Source organism: Hippopotamus amphibius, chromosome 17 (assembly GCF_030028045.1).
Source record: "Hippopotamus amphibius kiboko isolate mHipAmp2 chromosome 17, mHipAmp2.hap2, whole genome shotgun sequence".
Lineage (NCBI taxonomy): Eukaryota > Metazoa > Chordata > Mammalia > Artiodactyla > Hippopotamidae > Hippopotamus > Hippopotamus amphibius.
In genome coordinates, this window is record NC_080202.1 from 14,064,940 (window position 1) to 14,092,147 (window position 27,208).

Here is a 27,208-nt window from a genome sequence, read left to right on the forward strand (position 1 = left end):
TCCCTGGCTTTGCTAATTCCACTCAGATGTCAGACATACACAGATTTCATACTAACTCTCCAGGCTAACCTAGGAGAACTCCACAACACAGCCATTCTAAATCTCTCTGGATTTAAACCCAAGAGATATTTGAACTTCAACTTAATATGCTAGGACCACAACCCCTCAAGTCGAAAAACAAAATGACTACTCTGAAAACACAACTCTGGAGAAACTGAGGACCTTTCCAATTTTAACTGTTTAAAAACACCAGCTTGGGCAAAACCATCTTTAAACCTTGTTTAGTAGTTGATTATACCATTCCCAGAGGTGGGAAAATAAGAATTTTTGGTTTAAAATTACTAGCTGCCCTGTGCAGAGGTAAACTTTTGGATTGCTTGATGAAAGGCCAAACTGGTACAGTAAATGGTTTTAGGATGAATAAAATATTAAAGATTGCAACAAAGGGAAAATGACAGGCAATGAGAGAAATAAAAGGGGGCTGATATCATGAAGCTAAAATGTCCCAGGCAGATATACAGCATTCAGTTCTCTCGTGCATAGCTGTACATTTAAGAGAAAAAACTGGGGGTATGTTACAATATAAGATAAACAAATAAAGAGGAATCTGGCATGTGTTTAGTACTTACAGAAACCATTTATTTTACTATAACAAACTTAGAAGGCCACATCAGGGACTTCCTGGTGGTCCAGTGGTTAAGATTCTGTGCTTCCACTGCAGGGGGCATGGGTTTGATCCCTGTCGGGGAACTAAGATCCCACACCAAAAAAAAAAAAAAAAAAAAAAGCCACATGACAACAGCCTAATACACTGGGAAAAGTAGAGTTTCTTTTATGTTACCAGAGACAAACGTCAAGAATTACTTAATAATCTAGTAGGAAATCTGAGAATCAACAAATCATAGTCTAAAGAATCAGAGGCATTTACTTGATCACTCAAAATTCATATAATAATTTCCCCACGCATAGGAAACAAGTGAACCAATTGTCAACAGGAGGAACACAGATAGCTTGGTCTGCTTGGAAACTCAAAATTGCTTCCCTAAGACAGAGAATTTAAGTGGAGTGAAAAGTGCTGTGGAGCCAGGAAAGGAGTTTTTTCTCTCAGTGAAGGTAAGATCACGCTATCAGAAGGTAAGCTGAAACACTCTGAAATTTCCATACCCCGCCCTGCCAACAAGGGAGAGCAGCAGAGGCTATGATTTACAAGTAATTTCATGTATATCGTGCAGGAACTGGTATCTTCTGAGTCAATCCTTTCCAATCTCCTCAGTTTCTTCCCTACAGTTTGAACCTGGTCACCGCTTTAAATAATGAGTCTTCAGGTTGGCTGTTACAGCTTGATTTCTGAAGCATAATTTCAAAAAACATTTCATAATAAACATGCCCAACTTAATTCTGTCTCCAGTGATTAAAATTTATTTATTCTGCAGAATCAAATAGAAAACAAGAAAATATTTTAAAGAAAGGTTTTCATGCTGAAGAAATCACCTAATCCTTCACTAAGAAATCTAACATGGTCTCTTCCTATGAGGATTAAAAGAAAAAAAAAATATACATATAGAGAGAGAAAAACTAGCACAGAGCAAGGCATGTAGCAACATAACACATTAGATCCTTCTGTCAGTTTTCTCTGGCTACTCAAAAATTTAAAGCAAAGAATGTCAGGATGTTAACCAAAGCTTTTAGTTCAAGGCACAAAATTTCTATAAAAGTTTTTGTATGTCAAGCCCTGCCAGAGCAAGACATCAGAACAGCCTACTGTCACCAGGTGCTAGAAGTACTCCTGCTATAAGCAACTGATTTGGATTTATTTGGATTTAGTTTTTCTCATTAAATCTACATATTTATCAAAATTCCCTCCACCTCCAACCAAAGGTCATGTTCAATTTATTACTAACCTAATACAGTCACACACAAAACGGACCCTTCCAGTAACAGCGCAGATGGCAGCAAGAGTTCTCCTCTATATGGACTGATAATGATAGGATCTTCTCTCTGAAGTATATTAGAACTTTCAAAGATTAAAACACGCAAATCTTCACCGCCCCAGCCTCTTTGCCTGTACAGGAAACCACCAAGTAAGGAGAGCGTTTATCACATAATGCACACGCCAGGCCTCGTGATGTCTTCTGTTAACCTGAAGCCTTTGGTTTATGTTGTGCAGCAAACCATTCATCACTTTTATCTTCTGCCATTGCCTACAGAAACAGAATTGGAATATTTATTTATTCTCAGTCCATAAAATAAAACATATAGTCTACTTCGTACCTCACTGCACGGCCCACAAGCAAGAAATTAACAATTAAAAGATGTTCATTCACTACAGAGTCTTGTGTTTACTTTGACAGAGGATGCTGATGGGTATCTAGTAATCACTTGTCAGTTCTCACTTGTCAGAGTAAAGGGCAGAGCCTGCAGCCAGGAAGTGTGACTGGCGGCTGGCTGGAGAGCAAGGCCGAGCCCACCCTGCTGTGGGCTCTGTGGAACAGAAAGGGCTGTTACTCTCAGCATCTGGGTGGGCTCTCAAGAATCTTTAGTGCTCAGGAGACTCAGTCTAATAATGAGACCAAATGTGAAAAGCTATTGTGACGTTTTAGTAATCAGCCTGGAAGGGTTTCCTTTTTCTATGCCTCCTCCCACGCCATTCCACTGATGTTGGTACTATTTGGTTTGCAGCCTCTTAATTAAAAAACAAGCCTTGTTAATAACAGTATGCTTTGGTTCCACGAGAGTCCTTTTATCCTATCATTCCATGAGGCTGAGGTCATAGAAAGGGGCTTGTGGATGGGGAGGGCAGGGAAGCCCAGCTTAGAACTGAAGTCTCTTAAAACGCCCAGTTGAGTACAACCAAGCATATACCAATTCACTGTTTGGTAGGAAAACACATTCAAGTGCAGAATTACAGTCAGGCCTCCGTATCCATGGGTTCTGTATCTGCAGATACGGAGGGATGACTACGGGAATTGAGCATCCTCGGATTTTGGTATTCCTGATGGGTCCTGGAACGAAACCCCCCACAGGTACTGAGGGACAACTGTATCTTTAAAAATGCCAGTTTCATTACGAGGTAGCTATTATGCTGGGTTCAGGTGTGGCAGCAGAGACACTGTCCAAGGCTTTGAGAAGCACATAAAATAGTTGAGGATTCAGATATGGAAACAACTGTTTTGGATGAGGGGTGTGTGTGTGTCTGTCTGTGTATCCGTCTTGCAGTATTTGCTGTAATAGGCCCACAGCCAAAGTGATATCAGGCCAAAAAGAAAGGAGTAACTAACTGGTTGGAGAAATAATGTAAGATCATTCATCTATCTCAGCAGGAAGTCAAAAGATGTCTGCAACTGAAAATCAAACAGTGAAGCTGAAAGTGGCTGCTGTGGGCAACGGGACTCAGAGATGGGATAAGGCATCGTTGCACTGCATCTATAAAAAAATCTTAGGACTATTTGATTTTTTATTTTGATGAAAGTAAAATGTATTTAAAAATGAAAAATATGCAAAAGAAGACCAAAAAACCCCACAGAGACACAGCAGTTTCTGTCTTTTAGGAGCCATTGAAAGTGGGGAGAAACAACAAACTGGTGTGAAAAACCCAAGAGAGCTTCTGAATGTTGAAGGATGAGTTGAATAAGAGGGGAGGGGGAAAAAAAAAACAACCCTTGGGCAGAGGCAAGAAGATATATCTTCATTAATATAAACATTTCCCTGGGACTGGAATGGGGGTGAGTCAGGGAGGAGAGGCAGCACAGCAGATCATAGCCAGACATGTCACATGCTCTGTCAGAGTTTGGAACTCATCTTAGAAGCCACAAAGAGCTATTAGAAGATTAAATAGTTTTTTAAATTACTGGATTTATGCTTTAGAAAGCTATTGCTGGCATCAGGGATTGACTGGAAGGTGGGAGGAGGCTTCTGCAGTATTGCAGGTGAAAAATGAGAGCCTTTTCACAAGGGAAGGAGACAGACAAAAGATTTCAGAGGTAGAACTCACAGCTCTCGGTAATTAATTGCTAACAGAATGAGGGGTGAGGAGAAACAATAGTCAAAAATGGCTCCGTTTGTAAATCTAAAGCTATTCTAAAATAAAAAGCATATTAAATGTTAAAAGAAAAATGACTCTGAGGATTCTAGCTTAAACAATTGTGGTAACAGATATACACTGTTGTTCAGGGGAGGGAGAAGAATATAGAAGAGAAAAAAAGAACGGGCTTTGAAACCTGAAAGGCCTCTGTTCAAGCCCTTGCCTACCACTTACTGAATGTATAATATTGGGTGACATATTCCTTTCAGCCTCAGTTTCCTCATCTGAAAAGGGAATACTATCCACCTTGCAGATTATGGAAAGAGTTACAGAATATACGTAAGGCACTTAAGAACACATCAATATAGGAGATACTTAAAAAATAGTAATTTTCATTTTTCTATTATATTAATGAAGAATGGATCTGAAGTAAGATAAATTAAGTTAAAGGCATGTGGAGCTGAAATGTCCGTGGTCTAGCCAAGTAAAGAGGTTCTTTGGCTATAACACTAGTCTGATACAAAAAGCATTAAACATAAAAGAAAAAGTTGATAAATTGGACTTAGAGAAATGTCTGCTCTTCAAAAAACTATTAAGAAAGTAAATAGGGAAGCTATCAAATAGGAAAAGGACTTGCATTTGCAGATTATCTAACAAATGACTCGTATCCAGAACTCCAACACATCAACTAGAAAGAGAAAAATGGTCAAAAATCTTTAAAACAGGAATTTAAATGGGCCTTGAAAAAGAAACAAATATTCAAATGAGAGAAGGGACATTCTAAGAGAATAAAATAATGTGAGCAAAGACACATAAAGTAAAAGTAAATTCATATTTAGAGGTTAGAGAATGGCTAAAATGTGAAATAGATGAGTCTTTCAATTAGTTTGTTATGCAACTCAATGGATCAGATAAATTATTCTGTATTGATAAAGTCCAATTATATTAAAGCTGTGTAAAAAGTACACAGGGCAGTAAAGAAACCAAAAAAATACACAGGGCAAACCAACTGAATAAAACCATTTTTAGGTGGTCAGGGACATTTTAATAAGAATTGGATTTTAGGGACTTCCCTGGTGGTGCAGTTAAGAATCCACCTGCCAGTGCAGGCGACATGGGTTTGATTCCTGATCTGGGAAGATCCACATGCCGCAGAGCAACTAAGCCCTCGAGCCACAACTACTGAAGCCCACAAGCCTAGAACCCGTGCTCCACAAAAAGAGAAGCCACCACAATAAGAAGCCCATTCACTGCAACAAAGAGTAGCCCCTGCTCGCCGCAACTAGAGAAAGCCCAAGTGCAGTAATGAAGACCCAAAGCAGCCAATAAATAAATAAATTTATTTTAAAAAAAAGAACTGGATTTTAGGTGACATTAAGGATATACTGCTGATTTTTTAAGTGCTTTGATGTAGATATGGGATGTAAGAAAATTCCTTAATTTTCACTTTTTAAAAATTAATTTTTATTGGAGTATAGTTACTTTACAATGTTGTAATTTTTACTTTTGAAATCATCCTAAAATGTATAAAATATTTAAGTATTTAGAGTTGAAATGACATGGTGTCTGAAGTTTGCCTTAAATTCTCCAACAAACATCCCCGCTGCAAAAAAAAAAAAGTGAGGTGGAAAGGAATGATGAAAAATTATGGCAGAGTTGATTGGTGACAGTCACACAGGGATTTGTTGCACTCTTTTGTGTAAATACGGAATTTTTAATCATGAAGTATTAAAAATAAAATCTGTTACGGAAAGAAATGGACAAAAGACACTACACAAATGTTGGTGGGGACGCAGAGCAGTTGGAACGCTTCTATACATACATGGCCGATAGTGTAAAACGGTTCAACCACTTTGGACAACTGTTTGGCAGTTTCTAAGACAGTAAAAGCAGCTCCCCTCCCAGGTATTTACCCAAGAGAAATGAAACATATGTCCACAAGAAGAGGTACATGAGAAGACTGTTCTTAGCAGTCTTCCTTATAATAGATAAAAATCTGGAAAAAACTCCAATGTCCACCATTGGAAGAATGAATAACCAAACTGCTATATTCATAACACTGAATACTACTCAGAAAAAAAGAAAAAAAAAAAGAGAATTCTGGAATGTGCAGTTACACGGAAGAATCTCAAAAATGATACACTGACTGAAAGAAGCCATTCCATTTATATGAAGTCCAAGGACAGACAAAATTAATAAGACAGAAATCAGAATAGTAGTTGCAGGACTTCCCTGGTGGTCCAGTGGTTGGGACTTCACCTTCTAATGAGGGGGGTATGGGTTCGATCCCTGGTCAGGGAGCTGGGATCCCACATGCCTTGCTACCAAAGGGCCAAACATTGAGCAGAGGCAACACTGGGGCAAATTCAATAAAGACTTTAAAAATGGTCCACATTAAAAAAAAAGAACAGAACAGTAGTTGCTGCTGGGAAGAGGGGTCAGGAACTAGAAATGGGCATAAGAGAACTTTCTATAATGATGAAAATGCCCTATATTTTTAGTAGTGGTTGTACGAGTATATGTAACTGTCAAAAATCATCAAAGTGGACACTAAATTTCTGTACATTTAAATTTTACGTATATTTTACCTGAGTAACAACAATCAAAAATGCTTGTTTATGGGCTTCCTAGGTGACGCAGTGGTTGAGAATCCGCCTGCCAATGCAGGGGACACGGGTTCGATTCCTGCTCCAGGAAGATCCCACGTGCCACGGAGCAACTAAGCCCGTGTGCCACAACTATTGAGCCCATGTGCTGCAACTACTGAAGCCCATGCGCCGAGAGCCCGTGCTCCACAACAAGAGAAGCCACAGCAATGAGGAGCCCTCACACCACAATGAAGAGTAGCCCCAACTCACTGCAACTAAAAAGAAAGCCTGTGCACAGCAAAAAAGACCCAACACAGCCAATAAAATAAATAAACAAACAAATAAATAAATTTATTAAAAAAAAAAATGCTTGTTTAGGACTTCCCTGGTGGCGCACGGTGGTTAAGAATACCTGCCAATACAGGGGACACAGGTTTGAGCCCTGGTCCAGGAAGATCCCACATGCCACAGAGCAACTAAGCCCGTGCACCACAACTACTGAGCCTGTGCTCTAGAGCCTGCGAGCTAAAACTACTGAGCCCACATGCCGCAACTACTGAAGTTCAAGTGCCTAGGGCCCATGCTCCGCAACAGGAGAGGCCACCGCAATGAGAAGCCCAAGCACCACAATGAGAAGCCCAAGCACCGCAATGAAGACCAACCCCCGCTCGCCGCAACTAGAGAAAGTCCACGTGCAGCAACGAAGACCCAATGCAGCCAAATTAATTAATTAATTTTAAAAAATGCTCATTTAGAGCTTAGGGAGGAGTGGGAACAAGGAATCAGGAAGTCGAGAATGGACAATGGCTGAAGCTTAGTGCAGAGGTAACCAGAGTGGCAAGTAACTTCTACTCAGAGAAGAGAAAGATTGTATAACGGGAAAGTAAAAGACAGCCAAAGTGGGAAAGTGGGCAAAATCATTTCAGGATCAGTCACAGAAAAAGGTGGCTGTGGCTGAGGGGAAGCTGTCAGAGAGATAGGAAGATGACAAGATCCCCAACATCAAGGGAGAAGAGAGCTCAAAAGAAGAGGAAGCTGGTCAGTGATATGAAAGAGCAAGAACAGTCTAGCCAATTTGCTAACCGAGAGGCTGCTGAAAGATCATGTTTGATGAGGACAGATGAACAGTTGCTGGATTTGGGAAGAGGAGGTCACCGATGATGTCAAGGAGAGCGTCTCACTACATGACAGGAGCCAGTGCAGAACAGAGTGAAGTGTGCACAGGGAGTAAGAAGTACAAACAGTGTGTAGGGAGATTTTTAAAAGAAACCTGGAGATGGGATAGGGGGTAAATAAAAGACTTTTAGAAGCTACTGCAGTTAGTCTGTATGCTTATGAGAACAATTTGCTAGAAAGGAAGAGGACGATGCTGTAGAATGGAGAAGAGATCACCAAGGAGCTAAGGGCAGTGAGAGGAGGTGGTGTCCAGACACTTCTGGTCACCGAGCAAAAGAGTGATGTATTTAGCAATACGGGTTGCCCAGGTTCCCTAAGGCAGCCCGAGGTGGAGGGAAGGCACAAATGCTGCCCCCAGATAAGAGTCCCATAGGTGGCAATGAAGTTGACACAGCCTCTGGCTCAAAAGTCACCAAAACAGCAAAAGGACACGGTTCTGAAAGTAAGAACTGGCCCCTCATGCTTGGGCCCTTCATACACATTTAACACCACCCCCTTGGGCCGGAGGTGATATAAATTTAGAAATGAGACTCACGTCATCCAATAATTTGCTTCCTTCTGGATCCATCTTTGAGAGTTCTCGAAATGCTTCATCCCCCACAAAACAAATTTCATGTCCATCCTATGCCAAGAGAGAGAAAAGAAATTTGGCAAAAAGGACACCTCAGAAGAAAGCCCTGGTGCAGCCTGTCCCATTCCTGGGTAATACTTACAGGGTCGGCCAGAATGATCACCTGCACTGTTGCTTTCCCTGGAGTGTCCAGACTCACCAGGGGAGTCAGAATCTTCTGGTTCTCCCTTTTCATCAAGTCTTCTAAGTCTGACAACTTGAGGAAAACAAAAAGGCAAAGTGAGCAAGGGGTCCCACACCACTCTTGCGCCGTGGTCCTCGGCAGCCCCAGAGGAATCTCAGATCAACCAGAAAGAACCCCGGTGCCACTTGTTTGATTTTTATTATCTCCGCTGCTCTTGAGACAACTGTTGAACTTGGTACCAAAGCCATAATCATTAGCATGAACCTAGAGAAGGGAGGGCCAAGGTCCTGAGCTGTTTGAAGCAGCTAGTCACAGAGTTTAAACAAAAGACCTGGTACCAAACATTACCTCTTTCTGGGGGCAAGAAAAGGCAATTCGTCCAAAAGCTGTTGCATGATCAACTGCCCCTTGGATGCCCTGCAGCTCCAGCTTACACTGAAAAGACATGATAAAGCAGGTTTATTTTTCACAACAGGTTATGTGGTTAAAAAAAAAGATTCTAACTGGGCTAAAGGAATAAAGAAAATTCTAAGTCTCCCTTCTACCCTCACTCCAGAAGCAACCAGTTTCCTGTGTATCCTTCTACATACATGGCATAGGCATATATCCTTTTCTCTTTTTAAACACAAATGGTAGCATAATTTATGCATTATTCTGTCCCTTGTTTTCCTCCAATTAATGTTACCATCTCAGCGCATAAAGACTGGCCTCATTCTTTTTGATGGCTGCTTAGTAATCCATTCTATTGATGAACCACAAATCACTGAACTATTCCTTGAATCCATAGGGCATTTAGGTTATTTCTTATATTTTGCTAATACAAACAATGCCACAGCAGATAACCTTGTATATACTTCTTTGTGCATAATGAGTAAGTCTGTAAAATAAATACTAGGGGTAGACCTTCTGGGTCAAAGTGAAAGGACTAACTCATGCTCAAAGGGTAGGCTATTCAACAAAAAAAAAAAAAAGAGGAAACTTGATTATTATTATAGCATTAAATCTCTTCTGACTCAGCAAATCCACTCCTGAAAGGACACAGCCCCAAATATAAACAAAGGAAATTATCTAGTAACATCTGGGTGGTGAGCTTACTGGCAATTTTTATTTTCTTCTTTCTGTTCTAAATGTTGAATTGCTATGAAGAAACTATGAGAATAACCTTCATGTTAACCTCATTTATAAGCCAAACTCAAAGTATCAGATTATTTTTCTCCAAGATTGCTCACCTGGTTATCAGCATAGCCCAGTAAAGCCTTCTGCTTCTTTTCATCTTTTTCATAAATTTTCATTCCCAGTAGATTAGACCAGTAGTTCAAGGACTTCTGAAGATCAGACACTGCTAGAGTTACTTTTAATACAGGATCTGTAGGGTAATGAAACAGCAGGGATTGACAGGGCAGTACAAAGGAATGGAACAGAAGGACCCAAACAGGCTCAAGTACATATAAGAATTTAGTTTATGATAAGAAAGGGATTTTAAGTCAGTATGAAAGGGCACATCACTCAATAAATGGCATTAAGATAACTGGCTTCTAAAGAAGCTACATCTTTAAACTAAATGGCAAAATACGTTCCTGATGGGTTAAAGGATTAAGTCTAAAGACTGAAACCATGAAAATACTAGAAATGGGTGAGTACTTATTCAAATAATTTGGGGGTGGAGAAAGATTTTTGTTTAATCTGACACTAAAGATAGAAAAATCTTGAAGAAAAAAGTGGTTAATTACACAAAATGGAAAACTCCTAGACAACAACCAAAAAAAAGAATTACAATCAAAATTAAAGAATAAACTACAAAGTAGAAAACATTTTTTTAAATAACATACATGACAAAAAGTCCTTAATGTTTAATTGACCTTTAGACATCAATAGGAAAAAGATGCACATCCTAGAAAAAAGGCAAAAGGCAAGAAGTGGTAATCCACAAACGGAGAAACTGGAATGGTCAACCGACATATGAAAGCATATTCAAGTAAAATATTTTGTTATCTACCTGGCAAATAACTGTACAAGTTCACAGTATTAACTGTTATAGTGCAGCCAGAAAAACCACAATCATGTAATGGCAGAGGGTAAATTAGTACATTTCTGGGCAACAATTTGACAGAACGTATCTAAAAAATGTCCACTGCTTTTGAAAGAGCAATCCCATGTTCAGCAATTAAAGAAGTAACTGTGGATGTATGAAGGGCTTTCATCACCAAGACACTCATGGAAGTGCTGCTCATAGCAATGAGATGCTAGAGACAACGTGAATATCTAACAATAGACAACTGTCTCTCTTCCTATGATCTCACACAATGGAATCCCATATATATTTAATTATATATTTATTTCTTTTGATAAAAGATTGTAAAGATATACTCTAAAATGTTAACAGTGGTTATCTGTTTTCTTCTTTCTTGTTTTTGTTTATCTGTTTGTCTAGAGGGGAAAATCTATTTTTTGTAAAAAGAATAAAAGTTACATTAAAACACTTAACATTATTGGGAATTTTTACATTGTTAAGTGACTTTTGGAAGGGCTGTTCCAAGTCTATAGCTGACTATGAGAAATTTAATACATTTCTCTTCACTGCCTGAGTCTCATTTGCTAAGGCTAGCAATACCATGACTAAAGCAAGGTGTTTCTCACAGGTGCCTCTCCCTGGCAGACTTAATTAATCCCCATTCATTGAGAAATCAACAACTTTCAGCTGACTCAGACCCTGAAGGGCTGCAGGGGCAGGAACAGTTGGCAGTGGCTGAAACTACACAGGAGTGATTCATTCAAAGAAGGATGGACACCAGCTAGACTGATAGATTTGACTATATTACCAACCAGAAATTAATGCCCCAAAGGTATTATCATTCCAGACAACAAAACATCTTAAGATTGTGGGGCCCTCCACTATTTTATGCACTGAAACATCATTAAGATTAGGGAAAATATGTACAGTGGAATTACTGTCAGCAGTTAAGTTTCAAAGTTAGTATATAAAGCACCAATCACCTATCAATTAGAAATACTCATAAAAATCCCTTACATCACCAGTGCAGTTCAGAAATACTATCTCTCAGTAGGTCCCACAGCACCAGTCTAACCTCCCGCACTGGAACGATCACTCTTTCTTTTGCTGAGCTCCGGATGAAAAGCAAGCAGCATTAAACACGACAGTCAGACTCAGTAGGAGGGGCATCTGGGACCAGCGGGGGAAAGACAATGTGTCCACCTCAGGTCCATTTAGGGGTGTTCACTGACTGAATGGCAGGCAGAGGTGCCCTTGCTATTCACCAGTATTTTTTCCCCCTCTTCTTGCTTTCGTTTTTCTCTTGGCAGAGCAGGTAGCAGGATTTGCAGGAATTACACACACATATGATGAGGATGACTCTGGGGTACCTGAAACGTTGCAGTTTCTCTCCTGCTCGCTGTGGCGGTCAGGGTGGCGGGCTCCTCACTTCATTCACCCACCCTCATCGAGAACCAGCACTATTGTCTGGGAAACTGACCTCAGCTGGGGGATATGACTAACTGGTCTAAGGATAACCCTATTTCTCTTCCTTGCCAGAGATCAGTTCAGGAGCAGGTATGTGAATCGATTCTGACCAGGAAGTTGCTGGAAGATTCTAGGAAGGTCTTGCTTTGCTTTTAAAAAACAGCCACAGGAAGTCAGTTTTTCTTTCTCCTACCAGATGAGAATGTGGAGGTGGGCAGCCCCAACCGCTACTGGCAGCCACCCTACCACCCTGATGGGGAGAAGCAGACCCCTGCGGACAAGAGGATGAAAAGAGAGATTTGGGTTCTTGATGCCCTTGCTGAGCTGCCGAATCAACTAACCCTGAAGTCTTTTCTACCTAGAAAATGCCTGCTCTGTGAACTAAAACATTTGCTTACCGTTCAAGCTAGAGTTGGGCATCTGATATTTGCAGCTGAAAGTATCCTAAACAGATACATTACCAGCAGGGTAGAACCAGTCCAGAACCCCTATAGTGATGCACTGAAGTTCTGATATGAGAATACAATTTCTTAGAGGACAAATAACAATACTGGTTTGGGACAGACGTGTCATGTCAATAGAGAAAGACTCCACAGGAGACAGAAATTGAGCTCCCTCTCTCCTTCCATCTAAAGATGCCTTTAGACAGATGGCTTCTGTCGGTCTGGGGATAATTACCTGACTGAGGTGGACTCTGGTTCTGCAAATAGAACTTATATCCTCCCGGGGCTTTGGTTTCAAAAACACCTTCTGCCACTTCATTGAGCGGCCACTCCAGCTTCCTGGCGTTGCTGACAGCCTGGTTAGAAGCGAGCGTGATACCCTGTGACGAACAACAGTATCACTCTAGTGCATAATCACAACAGACCTTTCATAGGAGAAAATGAAGCAAAACCCCATTGCCTTTATGTCAAATCACCTAAGATTTAACTGACACTCAAAATTTTCTGCTAGTGATTTTAAACTAGGTTTTGGACATTTTTCTCTCACAAAGATTCCAAACTTCATGAATCGTAGGACAGAAACTCAAATGCCAGAGAAATTTGATCCATTTAATACCAAAGATAATCTCTCCTCATTTTCAAGATCTGGTCAGAATAATCTTGATCTTACCCTTGGCTCGCCAGCTACTTATTTAAAATGTTTTGCTTTTATTTTTGCTTTTTATTTTTTCATTTTAAGAACAGGTTTATATTTTTATTTATTATTTATTTGTTTTTTATTTTAAAAAAAATTTATTTTTTCACTGCATTGGGTCTTTGTTGCTCTGTGCGGGCTTTCTCTAGTTGCAGTGAGTGGGAACTACGCTTCCTTGTGGTGTGCGGGCTTCAGTGCAGTGGCTTCTCTTGTTCTGCAACACGGGTTCTAGGTGTGCTGGCTCAGTAGTTGTGGCGCATGGGCTTCGATGCTCCACAGCATGTGGGATCTTCCCAGACCAGGGATTAAACCCATGTCCCCTGCATTGGCAGGCGGATTCTTAACCACTGCGCCACCAGGGAATTCCTCTATTTAAATTTAATCAAAATACCTAAGAATGTGCACTGCCTTCCGATACGTCTGGCCACGTTTCTAGCCTGGATTGTAGATCAGCCTCTCTCTGCCTCCAGTCTTGTCAATCCATCATCCACTGTGCAGCCGGAGTAAACTTTCTGGAACCCATGCCACCGTCTGTTCTCAAGACGACACCCCATGTTGTTTTTCCTCTGCTTAGACCCTTGATGGTTCCTGACTTCACTCAGGGATGGCTTGCAATGGCCTGAAAGGGCCAAGACAATCTAACCCATGTCGTTTCTGACCCCATCTCCTCCCCACTCCCCTGGCTCAATTCCAGCCATGCTGGCCTCCTCACATTTTCTCAAACGTGCCAAGCGCTGTTTGAGGGCTTTTGTACCGACTATTTTCTAGCTGAAATGCTCTTCCCTGAGATATCCACGCGGCTAACTCCCTTATCTCCTTTTAGTCTTTGCTCAAATGTCACCTCCTCACAGAAACCTGCTCTCAACACCCCACTTAAAATTAAAGCTGGTCATTTGCCCCATACTCCCAACCCTCCTTACTCTGCTCTGTTCTTCCCCCATTACAACGATCACCTTGAAAATAACATTCATTCATTCATTCAAATGTATTATTTATTGTGTGTCTGGCCCTGGGCCCCCTCCCCTGCCAGGCATAGATATTTGTCTGCTTATCCAAAGTTTGTGGAACACTGCCTGGCACATAGTAGGCACTCAGTAAATTCCGAGTTGTGTGAATATGGTATTTAATAAATAATTTAATACATAGGTCATTTCACATACTTGTTATGTAAACTAAACCCCTAGAAGTGAAAGTGCAAGGTCAAAGGGTAAATGCACTAATTATTGTGATACTGCCAAACTGAGGCTGCACCAGTAATGCATGAGTGTGGCAGTTTCCCACAGCCTTCCTCACACAGTGTGCTATCACGCCTTTTGATTTTTGCCAATCTGATAGGTGACAAATGGCAGCTTGGAAGCTGAACATTTTTCAATGTTTAAGAGACTTCCGATTTCGGTGGACTGTCTGTTCATAGTTTTTGCCCTCAAAAGAAAAATTCTCGTTGCTCTTCTTTTTCCTATATAGGGGTTTTTTTATACATATGGGAGTTCTATTTACCCTGTTTTTCTTTTTGTTCCATGAACTGAGGAGCACAGAAGGTATCGCTCATCAGCGTTCTCTTACTACCAAAGCCTCCTGGGAAGACCCACAGTGGGGCCACCAAGCTGTTCTCCACCTGCATGACCTCGAGCACCTGCAGGTCCACCGATCAACATTTGACTTGAGCCAGTTAGATGTTCATGGCACCAAGATGGTTTTGCTCTTTTTTTCTCTCCCTGATTTAAATTTGGAGAGTAAAGAAAAGAAAGATAAGGAGAAACACGAAGAGACCCTCGCAGACAATCACCAAATCCTATGAACCCTACCTCCGATATCTCTCCAACCCATCCACTCTCTCCGTCTCCCACTACTGCCACGTTTGTTAGTTAAGGAGCTGCTGGTCGCTGTATATTCTTTGAGCTAGTTGCCTCACTTCCAGTCTTGCTCCCTGCCAACCCAACCTCCCTGCTCCAGCCAGGGATTCTTATACACTGCAAATACCAGGTCATTCCCCTGCTTAAAAATGGCTCCATTCTGCTTTAGAATAAAGTCCAAACGTCCTCATATGATGTGGCGCCAGCTTACTCCCCCAACCTCAACTCAACCCACTCCCTTCTTCACACACTAAGCTCCAGCCAGACTGGACTACTCACAGTTCTCTGAGTGCCACGCTCCCTCTCACCTCCAGGCCTGTGCACGTGCTGAGGACAGCCACCTCACCCTCCTACCCTGACCCCCCCTCACCTGGCTCAGATATCACTTCTGGGAAGCCTTCCCTGCACTCTCATCTATCGGAGAATAGGCTGGAAATTCCTCCTGTGTGTTGCCACATTCCCCTGTCCTTAGCACTTATCACACTGTATCCTTGTTGTCTCTTTACTTGTTTCCCGCATCAGACAGGAAGCTCCCTAGGCCAGGGAACATGGCATAGAGCAAATCACAATAAACATCTGTTAAATGAATAAATTAGTGAGAGGCTTGGAGAGTGAGAAAGAGAAAAATGTATTAGTAAGTTAAATCCGAGCAGTCCTTTCCATTCACAAAACACTTTATAGATATCTGATCCTCATATAAAATCCATCTAGGTACCATTATTTTAACATGAGTTAACAGGAATAATGAGATCCAATGACCAAAATAACATCTAGCATGAGGTAGATTCACTCAGTAGATTCTGAGTAAGAACTAGTTACTCCTCTCTTGCTATGTATTTGGGCCCAGCGACATTACATCTCACACAGTGACTGCTCAGCTAGTGGCAGATACTATTACTATAACAGGTGCACAGTAACTCGAATTCTTGAATGAATGAATGAATGCAGTGCATGCAATGACATCTTCTTTCTATCCTTAGAACCTGCTCAGATTTTTCTCTGACTAGGATTGACTGTAACTGCCCATCCCAATCACAACTGTCCACTAGAGAGAAAATATTTCTCTGGATGGTGATTAGGACCTGACGAGCCAATGACCCTGGCCCTTCTACCTCTCATGTTTCAGTCATTCTCCCGGGGGAGACTTGTCTCCTTCAAAGCTGTCTCCAAGTCTTGATCTTGATTCCTAAATGCTGGGATAACACATTTTATTCTGAAGCCAGCTCAGAGACAGGGTGCCCAAGCAGGTTTTTTGGTTTTGTTCTTTTTTAAATAGAAAACACCATAAAACTAATCACTAAACTGCACCCCAAAGCCTCCAGTTCAGTGCTCATCATTATCTACACATGTATCCATGACCTCTCTGAAAGGTACAGCCCAAAATCTGCTAGAACAAAATGATATTTACCATGAAGTCATTGCCAAGCTTGTAATCGCCGATGCCATAATTGTAAGTCAGTTCTGCAACAAAATGATCATCCTCAGGTCCAAATCCCACCATTGTTTTACTCCATTTCCCATCATAAGGCCTAGAAAAATGAAAAAAATGAACCCAGTGACCACAGACAAAATCTGCTTCAGGCCACCCCAAAGAACTATTGGGACAGAGAGGTGGGCAGTCCCTTCTGGTCCTCCAAGTACCCATAAGGATGAGATGACCTCAGCCGGTGCTAAGAGCAGCTGCGGACAGCTCATGGGCCCCATCACCAAAGGCTCCAAAGGCCATCTGTCTGGCACTTACTTGAGGGAAAGATTCATTTACCTTTTTTTTAAAGTAGGGAGCTGAATCCTACAGGGACAGTTTTCCCACCTGAGCTTAACTTACTTTTTGTATATTCGTCAACAAGCATGCAATTCCCACCTGCCCTTGGAACTTCTTGCCATGGCTACTAAGCTTAAGAGATACTCCATAAGACGTTGCTTCATCCACAGCATATACTTACTTGTGACCCTGAAGCTGCCTTCCTAACTTATTGCCTCCTTAATGTATCCTGCTGCCTTCTACTCGCTTTGAGAAACTGCTTTCTGTTCTCCAGGGGTATTCAGAAAGCCTAAAGGAGATTTTAAGAAATAAGGGATCATACCCATTACAGGCAGCTTTGCAGCCTTCCTCAAACTCCTCATGCCGAAGAATCTGATAAGGAAATTAGAATAAATGGTACTACACACAGCACATTTAGCACAAACTACAATGTCAAAACACAGACATTATTCTTTATAAGCTTTGCATGTAAGACCAACAGATAATGAGCTGCATATCTTTCCCAGGCTGAAAGTAGTTAGAAGTAAGAAAGAACTGCTTGGTAGCAAGGGTCAGGCAACCAAGCAAAGTTGTGAAATCTATTTAGACTGGGAAGCAGTACTATATAGTGAAAAAAGTGTGGCCTTCACTCAACAGTTGTGCAACTTGGAGAATGATGCTTGGGATCCTAATATTTTGTGAAAATAGATAATTTATTAAAGCATTTGACACAGAACCTACTACACAGTAGGCTGTCAATATGTCAGTTTCTATTTACCTTTCTGAGTTCCACAGCTAGGGCTCCAGTTCAAGCTCCCATCACTTCTCTCAGAGTATTAGAAATCATCCTTCTTGATCTCTTAACACTACCACAAGATTAAGCCTCTAAAACACAGCTCTGATCACATCACTGCCCTGTTCTAAAATGTAAGAGAGCTCCCCACTTACTATGACATAAAATCCCAATTATTCAAGATTCTATCAGAAGCAATCCCAGCCTATTTGTCCCAGTACTCCATCTCCTCAACTTCAACTAGGTAATCTAAGCTAAAGACACATAAAACTAGTGGTGCTTCCCAAACATATTTTACCTTTGCATTGGCTATTCAGACCTCTAATCTAGGTCTGTGGAAATCCTACCTAACTTTAGAGGTCAACTCAAGTGCAAGGTCTCCATGAATTATTTCCTGCGGTGTCTCTACAGTAAATTGCACTCTTGCATACTGTAAACGAAGAATGTTGCCTGCAATTCCGTTTCTACAAGAACCAGAGCATCAACTACTGTAGTCGCCCACCAACAGTGCATCTTGAGGGGAATTCAGGATGGAGAAAAACAAGAAAGCATTCTATGCTTTAGATACTGGCCCTAGATATTTAAGATGCATATCTAAGGAATAATTTCAATGAACCCAGAACCCATCTTTCCATACAAAGAAAAGCACTAAAGTCATTAACTTGAGATGTCTGTTTTTGTGATTAGCAGTAATCTTTTGAAGTTCCACTACATGGTTTTGGGGTCCCGCCCAGCAAAAAACTCATATTTATTCTAGCTCCTCCCTTGCGTCTCTGGAGCAGTTCTTCAGAGCTATCTGAGAGGCTGCCTTGCAAGCCATAGTCGAAATAAAATTTAACGCGAAAATTTTAGGTCGTGCATTTTTCTTTCAGTTGACAACATCTAAAGTCCCTGCTTATCAGGAGCTCCCAATAGCTTGCACCTGTGCTTGCCACCCAAGGGATCTCTGCAGAATCACAGCTGCTCGGGGCTGGACAGGGGCCACTTTCGGGTGTTGGAGAGAAGGATGGGTTCTGACTTCACACTTAGATCTGGATTGTTGAGAGAAGAGTTGGAGCACTCAGCCAGAGAGACTGAATATCCAAGAGACCATTCAAACCAGCCCCAAGAAAAGCAGAACTCTGAATTATTATATGTAAACCGAAAGGCTCCAAGCCAGAAGAGAGTCCTTGTTCACCAGAAGAGTATTACATAACTTTTTATTTCCTGTCTTTCCCACTAGACTGGAAGATTCCCAAGGGCAGGAATAAGCATTTGTGAATGAACTTAAATGGAAGGTAGTGTGTAGGACACACAATCAGCGACTAGTAAGTGTGAGCCCCCTTTCAAAGTCCACCTAACCCAAGACGCGACTCGCGACACTTCCTGAAGCTGAAAACCACAGAACTAATAGGAAGTCCAGGGGCTGAGGTTGGACACCCGGGTTCCCGTTGACATTCACATCACACCCGTTTCTCCCCTCCCTCGGTCAGGTGGGGCTCAGCCGCCCGCGCCCCCCTCGCGCGCCAGCCCCTCTCCGCCCCGTCTGCACCTTCATCCCCAGGACATCACGATAGAAACACGCCGTCTGGAAGCGGTTTCCCACTTTGAACACGAAGTGCAGAAGCCGGCGAGTCGCCATGACCACCTACTCTACCCTGCAGTCACGCGTACAGCGTCCTCCACCCACAGAGGACGCCGGCGCGGTGGTGACGTCACTGGCCGCCGCCGGCGCGCTTCCGTGACGCAGTCCACGGCGCGGGGGAAGATGGCGGCGCTGGTGAAGCGCGTGGGTTGGGCAACGCGACCGTTGCTGCCGGTGGTGCAGGCTTGGGACCTCGACGCCCGGCGCTGGGTCCGGGCGCTGCGGCGGAGCCCCGTGAAAGTGGTGTTTCCATCTGGTCAGGTCTTGGAACGGAAGCCCGGTCCCGGGAAGCAGCCTCGGAAGGTGGCGGCAGAGGCCAGTCCCCGCGAGCAGCGACTGAGGCAGTCGCTTCAGGTGTCCCCGTCTCAGACGCCCAGCACCTGGGAAGAGTCGGGGATGCGCTATGATAAGGCTTTCCCTGGAGACAAAAGGCTGAGGTGATGTGTCTCTGGGGCTTGTCGAGTTTTCTCGTTTCTCGTCCCTCCTCACAGCGAGACCTTGACCTCTTTCCCCCCGTTGGAGGACTTAATCCAGCACAACCCGCTGGTTTTTTACTATGCACGGAGGGCAGAATAAGTGTCTTTCTTCCAGTTCGTTTGTTTCTTCCCCTGCGAAGCTCTTCATGTCTGTTAGAACTAGAAGTGTCTCCGTAACGAGGATGTTGGTAATTACCCATCTTTTTGTTCCCACCCACAGCAGTGTGATGACAATAGTTAAGTCCAGGCCATTTCGGGAAAAGCAAGGGAAGATCCTGCTGGAAGGTCGTAGGCTGATTGCCGACGCTCTCAAGGCTGGTGCTGTACCGAAAGTTTTCTTCTTCAGCCGTCTGGAATACATAAAGGAGCTGCCCATTGAGAAGCTGAAAGGTGTTAGCCTCATTAAGGTGAAATTTGAGGATATCAAGGATTGGTCCGACCTAGTAACACCACAAGGAATAATGGGTCAGTGGTTATCCAGTGTGTCTCTAGAAGTAGAGACTTGGGATTATTTGTTTGTACTTGTCTCAGGGCAACAAATTTTATTTAAACCAACTTCAAAATGTTACTATACCTTTTTTTAAGACACCCGGAAAAATATATTTCTCAAATCTGTGCATCTTGTATTTTCAGTGGAAACTGAGGCCAGTTTTTTGTCATTTGTGTTGTTTTTTAATAGTCTCTAGGGAATAACCGCTCTTCCTCAGAGCTTATTTTTGGGGTCATTTCTTCAACCTTTAATCTTGAATTAAAAGTTAAGAAAATGTTGGGAATTCCCTGGCGGTTCAGTGGTTAGGACTAGGTGCTTTCACTGCTGTGGGCCCACGTTCGATCCCTGGTCGGGGAACTAAGATACTGAAAGCCTTGAGGCACGGTCAAAAAAAAAATTAAGGGAATGTTTACCAAACAGATTTACCCTCCATTTCCACAAAACCTCTGCCAGTGTGGTGATACCTGGCATCACCACAGGTATATCGTTGACCCCCTTTTTCTAGAGGCAGGTCTGAGCAGAAAGCTGCAGTTTATCACCCTGTTTAGCTGGTTGAACAGGAAACCTTGTCTTCATTTGATTGAATCCAACTCAAGATTATAACAAGACTGATATCTGTTAGCACTTAGAATGTCTTTTTTTCTAAATGTGGAAAGACTAAACTCTTTATGCTTTTTTGACGTTTAAGATCTGAGAATTGAATGGCAGTGAGTGTAGAGATTTCTCTTGCATAGTAAGGGACAGTCGAGCAGTGGGGGTGTTGTCTTCAAGATTCTAATGTTTAGACCAGGGCCTCTCACACCAGTTTTGCATACGTATTCCCTGTAGTGGGCTCACTGTGCAGCTATTAATTGGGAGAGGAAATTCTGGGGACCATTTCTTGTTTCTGTAACCCAGCAAATCACAGGGATCTCTGCCCCTGTGCCCAGAACTCTCCCCTAGGGTGGGGACTTGGACTACTGAAGTCCTTTACTCACTCTAAGTAACTGTGTTCTCATTAGCTATAGTTGTCCTTGGTAGGTTCTCCAAGACAGCTTATGTTATGGAGTAGAATAACTAGATTACAGGGAATTCCCTGGCAGTCCAGTGGTTAGGAATTGGGTTTGATCCCTGGTTGGGGAACTAAGATCTCGCAAGCCATGCATTGAGGCCGAAAAGAAAAGAATAAGTAGGTTACAGAATCATTACATAGAGTGTGAATTTTTTTTTAATGTAAAAGGAAAAGCACTTGTGTATGGATAGATGGACATATATGTAGGGAGATGCATGAGACAAGTTCTGAATGGATACACTCCAAGACTGAAAGCAGTTATGAGGGAGGGGGAAGCACGGAATTTTTCGGTCAAAATGTTTTCACCTAGTATGTAATTAAGAATACACTAAGAATGAGAAATAAATGAAAAGTCAGATTACTTCCCATGCCCACATCAGACAAATGAACCACCTATTTTATTTCCTTAGGGATTTTTGCCAAACCTGACCACGTTAAGATGACGTACCCAGAGACTCAGCTTCGCCACACACTGCCCATATTGTTGATTTGTGACAATCTCCGTGACCCTGGGAACCTGGGGACAATTCTGCGATCTGCTGCTGGAGCAGGCTGCAGCAAAGTGTTACTCACCAAAGGTAAGAGCGCCTGTTACTGGGTGGATTAGGTGGCAGTTTGTAAGTGAGCTGGCTCTGGGCAGACGTGCATGGAGTTGAATCTTGGATCTGTCCCTTGGTTGCTGTGTGTAAGCAAGCAGTATTCCGAGTGTCAGTTTCCTCATCTGTAAAGAGGGCATAACAGACTCTACCTGGTAAGGATGTTCTGAGGATTAAGTGAGATGATGAACGTCAGGCACTGTGCCTGGCAGCCCATTCATGTTGATAATCTTTAAATTATTTTGACACCTGCTAGGTTATTAAAGAATTTTAAATTAATCAGGGAAGAAATAGATGCTGGTTTTAACACTTGGTTGTTTCCTCTGGTCAGAAATGGGAATTAGTAGCCTTGGTTCCAAACAGATTTGCCTAACAGTTGGCACATGCCTAAAAGGCCTATTACAACCTGGGGGGAGGGGGGAGGGAGGGAATCATTCACAAGAAACAGTCAGCCTACCCTTCATGTAAACCAAAGTGGTCCCATTGCTGAGACTTGCCTAAGTCCAGCTCCTCCTCCCAGTGACACCTTGTTGGGGCGCATCTCCACCCGCATGAGAGCGAGGTGCCCCGCTCACCTGCCTTGGTTGAGAGCTCTGAGAGCAGGTGTGGTTTGGGACTGCACCTGTATAATCCAGGCAGTGTGGTTTCCGCATTGATGCTGGCAGCTGGTGTGTGAGAGGTAGGGAAAGAGTAGGAACACTTGGTGCTGTGGCCAGTGTTGAGGACACAAGGATGAGGGGGTATCTCATCTTGTCCCTTACTCGCCACTGGGTGGAGGGGTCACACTAGATGGCACCCCTCAGTCTGGGCCCCTCTTCTGCCCGCCCCTACCTCCTGGCCCACAGCCCACCTCCCATCCCTTATTCCCCATGGTGGTCCCTTGCTCCCCATGGTAGGGGAGCCATGTGAGCAGTGTACATTCTTCACGCCTTTTTTTTCCTTTTTACACTTGGTTTGCCTACTTAACCTATCCTGAAGTTTGACAGACTAACTTTTAAGGTAACTTATAATGCGGAGACTCGTGCTAACAAGTCAGGGAGGAGAGCGTATATGTGGTGCCCTTGTCCTGCCACCTCCTGGCCTGCGGGGAAGGCCAAGCGTCTGCATAGAGGTGGTTGGGTTTAGCGTGACTGCGCGGAAGGGGGAGGAGGTGTGTGTGGGGAAGACAGGGTTGTGGCCTTGGCTCTCCCTGGATTACTGTAATTGCCTCCGATCTAATTTCCCCATTTCTAGCATCTTCCTTGCTCCAGTCCAGATTCAACAGTGAAGCCAAATGGGTCTTTCTAAAACGTAAACCAGATTCTGTCGCTACCTTGCTTAAAATCCTTCAGGGGCATTCTGTTGTCTTCTGGATAAAATCCTAAACTCCTCCAGCTGGCATACCCAGCCTCCTTTAAATTGGTCCTTTCCTGCCTCCTGTCTCATCTCCCACCCCACCCCACCCAGTAATTGGCCCAATTACCTTACTACAGTTTTTCTTCCCACTTTGGTAACTTTGTCTTCTGCCCTGGTCTTTCTCTGACAAGATCCTCCTATCCTTCAAAATCCTGCTCAGTGTCGTGTTCTCTGGGTGGTTTTCCTGATAGCCTTGCATTGTACGAGGGTTTCCTAGTCCCCTGTTCGTGCTTCTTTTACATCAGTTATTACGGATAGTGTAGTCACCTGTTGAAATGTCGTCCTGGCGCCATTGCCCCCTCCATCACAAGCTCCTTGAGGTTGGGGACTTTAAGGCTCTTGCATCTCCTGTCCAACGTCTGGCATGTGTGTGGTAAATTTTTTGTTTGTTTTGTTTTTGGCCGCGCCACATGGCTTGCAGGATCTTAGTTCCCCAACCAGAGGTTGAACCCACAGTGGAAGCGTAGAGCGCTAACCACTGGACAGCCAGGGACGTCCCTGTGTGTGGTAAATGTTGAAAGGATGGATAAAATCCTCCAGCCCCTTTGCCGGACACTGCCATGGCTAGGAGGCAGAGGTCCCAGCCACCAAGAAGGCCACGCTAGGACATTTTTTGCTTTATCTCCTGATTCAGAATTAATCTGATTTACTATAAAAGTCCCCATGTCTGGGAACGTTTGTAATCTTAATGGATCCTTTATTTTCCAGGCTGTGTGGATGCCTGGGAACCCAAAGTGCTGCGGGCAGGTATGGGCGCACATTTCCAGGTCCCTGTCATCAACAACCTGGACTGGGAGGCAGTGCCCAACTACCTGCCCACCGACACCCGCGTCTATGTGGCTGACAACTGTGGCCTTTATGCTCAGGCCCAGGCGTCTAACAAGGCCAGTGACTACGGCTGGGTATGTGACCGACGACCCCTGAAGTTTCACAAGTATGAGGTGGAGGAAGAGAATCTAGAAAGTGGAGCCAGTAAAGGCTGGCTCCCTGAACTTGAGGTCCAGAGTTATGACTCGGACTGGACAGAGGCACCCGCGGCTGTGGTGATAGGTGGTGAGACCCACGGCGTGAGCCTGGAGTCCCTGCAGTTGGCCGAGAGCACAGGGGGTGGGAGGCTGCTGATCCCCATTGTGCCCGGCGTGGACAGCCTGAACTCGGCCATGGCTGCCAGCATCCTCCTCTTTGAAGGGAAAAGGCAGCTGCGGATGAGGGTGGAACAGTTGAGCAGGGACAGGAGTTAGCACTGAGAGGGGACATGGAAGCCAGTCCTCAGTTTGAGGTTGTCTCTGTGGTTATTGGAAAAGTAAGAACTTCCGTGACTTTCTGCTTAGCCTCCAAAATAACAAAGGTCAGAACTCCTCCTGACACCTCCCATCTTCCCCCCGACTCTTGTGTGTGTGTGTGTGTGTGTGTGTGTGTGTGTGTGTGTGTGTGTGTGTGTGTGTGTGTGTGTGTGTGTGTGTGTGTGTAAGAAAACATAAGTACATACTCCTTGTGGCTCTGTTTTTAACAATTGTCCACCAAGGAGCATCTCTGGCCCAGAAAGTTGCTGAAGGCATCACCTTGGGCAGGGAGGACCACTCCCTCCACAGCTCGGGGTGTTCTGCAGTTGGGGATGGCTGGTTAGAGGCTGGGCTTGGTCGCTCACTCCTGTGATCGTTGGTCAATGGAAAATAAACCCGTGTAGTGTAGAGCATCAGATTACGTTCAAAAGTTTTATTTTAGTGTGGTCAGTGGGTCTCAACACCTGTCTTTTCATCTTTGACCTAGTGATGAGGACATTGCTAAGAGATTAATGACCCAGGAAGCTGAGGGCTACAGGGGATGGTGTTCAGTAGCTGTTCTTTTGGTTTGGCTGTGTTAATCTCTGTGATTGTTCATTCAGGCTGTGACTTAAACACTGTTTATGTATGACACAATTTTCCCCCCCGTTTCTGGTGAAACAGCTGAATTTATCAGGTGGTATTATACCTTCTTAGCACCTCTGCAGGTATCTTTTTGAGGACTCTTGGTTCAGAAAAAGAGGAAACGGGTTTTAAATCTTCCGCTTAACCGTGCACCTGTCAGCAAAACCATACCCTTTTTACTAGCTTCCTGCTGTTAGTCCTACTTTGTATAACACTTTTGGTTAAATGTAATGACTTACTTATTTACATTAATCCCCTGTCCTGCATAAACAGAACTGCTTAGGAAAATGTCACTGTTCCTGGATGCTGTGTGAATAGAGGCTCCTGTGAGGGGAGAGGGGCTGAGGTTCTGAGGATGAGAGCTTAGGGCCCTTCAGCCCACAACTCTGCAGCAAGACCCTGCTGTTCTTCTCTCAAACCCCCAGGGGACCAGGGCAAGCTGGATCCTTACTTACAGAGTGCCAGCAGGACAGGGCAAAGGCAGGTGGTAATCACTGTAAGTCACTGAGGGTGGGGAGGGTTAGAGTATAGGACACAGTTCAAGCAGTGCTTTTCACAACTGGAGAGAATGTGGTTGGAGTTGAGGACAAAGACACTAGCAGTGTAGTGTCACCACATCCCTTCCATACAGGGGCCTCTGTCATGGTTGGGGTTCCTTGGGAGCCCTCCAAGCCACTCATCGCAGAGAGGTCCAGTGAGTTGCAGTATGCCCAAGAGAAACCGTGGACCCATCCCTCCCCACTCTGCTCTCCCAGCTCCTTGCTAGAGCCAAAAGGTCACACATGACTGTGACCCAAGTAATGCCCCTGTGGGACTGCTTTGTTATGTTTGAGGGGAGGGGTTTTTGCAGGAACAATGTTTTTGGTTGGCTATGCTCTCTCAGGCTGACCTGCTGGGAGCTGCTCTGATGTCCCAACTCTAGTCTGGGGTTGTCCAGGGCCCCACACAAATGTTGGGTGACAGTGGCCCCGCAGAATGTTCTTGTGACCCTCCATCCCCCATCAGCTTTTAAAAAGTAGAAGAGCCCTCAGCCTTTATACTGTGCTGAGCCCACAAAGGCTGAGGCCTTATCTGCCAGCTTAATGCCTGTCACACCAGCATGTGAAATTGGCGGGGGGGGGGGGGGGGGGGGGGGGAATATGACCCAGAGAACGATACCACTCTATTGACAGCCTCCCAACACCTTGGAAAGGTGCTAAAAAAAAGACATCACTAAAAAGAGGCTCATGCCTTTTCAGCATGAAACCAATCTCCTGCAGTTATTGTTCCTGATGATTTTTGTTGTAAAATAAAAACCAGTGGAAGAACAACAAACCCTATACCTTGTCTTTGTTCAGAAAAACAAAGCCCTGCAAAAGAGCACACCCGGCAAGTCATTCTAGACCTGTTTTATCCTCCTGGGTGTAAGAAGGAAAAGAAATTTACATCTCATTCACTTTATAGTCAATGACTTGTATACCATGCCTTGTGAGTTCTCTTTGCATATCTGTTGGTATAATTTAGCAGAGGGGAGGGCAAATGTTCCTTTCTTTAAAATGATTACAGGGGAAGCAAATGGTGAAGTTGTTTGCCTAGTGATAGAAATTCACTATTTTGAATTCTTAGTTTTGAGGCCAATATTTATGTCACCATTTCCCCAGGAAACAGGAATAAAAACTGAGCAGTGTATGACGAGTAACACACATTGCTTGGCTGAAAGAGAAGCCTTCAGAAGGTTGGCCAGGCTGCCCCTTGCCTTTGTGTTGCATGTAGCTGTAATGGTCATTTCTGCCACAAGGGGGCAGCCACGCCCCAACCACTCCCAACCCTGAAGGGAGGGGTGGGGATTTTTCCTGGATGTAAGTTGTTGAAAGAGGATGAAGTCAAAAGTCTCCATCCACCACAGTGGGCCTTTTGCAAGCTGTGCTCAGAGGTGCTGAAGTTAGAGACCCATCTACATTGTCACTCATTCTCGGCAGAATCTGAAGTATAGAACGTTGGAACAAAAACTAGGGAGAAAATGGACAGAAATGGCAAGTAGCTGGCCTAGAAAGAACTAGCACATCCTTTCCCTTTGAATGGAACCTCTGGGAAAGCAGCTCTGGACTAACGCTGATTTTGCCAGGCGCCTGGAACGCACACTGAGAA

At 43.7% G+C, this 27,208-nt stretch overlaps 2 protein-coding genes across 4 annotated transcripts; one reads left to right on the top strand and one right to left on the bottom strand.

The window, feature by feature from the left end:
* Nucleotides 1-596: 596 nt before the first annotated feature.
* On the bottom strand, nt 597-19,286 carry GLOD4 (glyoxalase domain containing 4). 2 transcript variants are annotated; one of them, XM_057715924.1, is made up of 9 exons: nt 17,528-19,025; nt 17,093-17,142; nt 16,417-16,537; nt 12,697-12,841; nt 9,770-9,906; nt 8,889-8,975; nt 8,499-8,612; nt 8,321-8,407; nt 597-2,201 (listed from the first exon to the last, which is right to left on the bottom strand). In XM_057715924.1, the coding sequence occupies exons 3-9, from the start codon at nt 16,507-16,509 to the stop codon at nt 2,136-2,138; spliced, it is 729 nt and encodes a 242-aa protein (XP_057571907.1). In that variant the 5' UTR covers nt 16,510-16,537; nt 17,093-17,142; nt 17,528-19,025; the 3' UTR covers nt 597-2,135. The 2 variants fall into 2 exon arrangements, with proteins under 2 accessions (XP_057571907.1, XP_057571906.1); XM_057715923.1 differs by lacking the exon at nt 17,528-19,025 and adding an exon at nt 19,074-19,286 and having other exon boundaries at nt 600-2,201.
* Nucleotides 19,287-19,289: 3 nt separating this feature from the next.
* Nucleotides 19,290-24,621, top strand: MRM3 (mitochondrial rRNA methyltransferase 3). Of its 2 annotated transcripts, XM_057715920.1 has the most exons (4): nt 19,290-19,603; nt 19,863-20,107; nt 21,594-21,761; nt 23,883-24,621. In XM_057715920.1, the coding sequence occupies exons 1-4, from the start codon at nt 19,290-19,292 to the stop codon at nt 24,413-24,415; spliced, it is 1,260 nt and encodes a 419-aa protein (XP_057571903.1). In that variant the 3' UTR covers nt 24,416-24,621. The 2 variants fall into 2 exon arrangements, with proteins under 2 accessions (XP_057571903.1, XP_057571904.1); XM_057715921.1 differs by lacking the exon at nt 19,290-19,603 and having other exon boundaries at nt 19,917-20,049.
* Nucleotides 24,622-27,208: the final 2,587 nt, after the last annotated feature.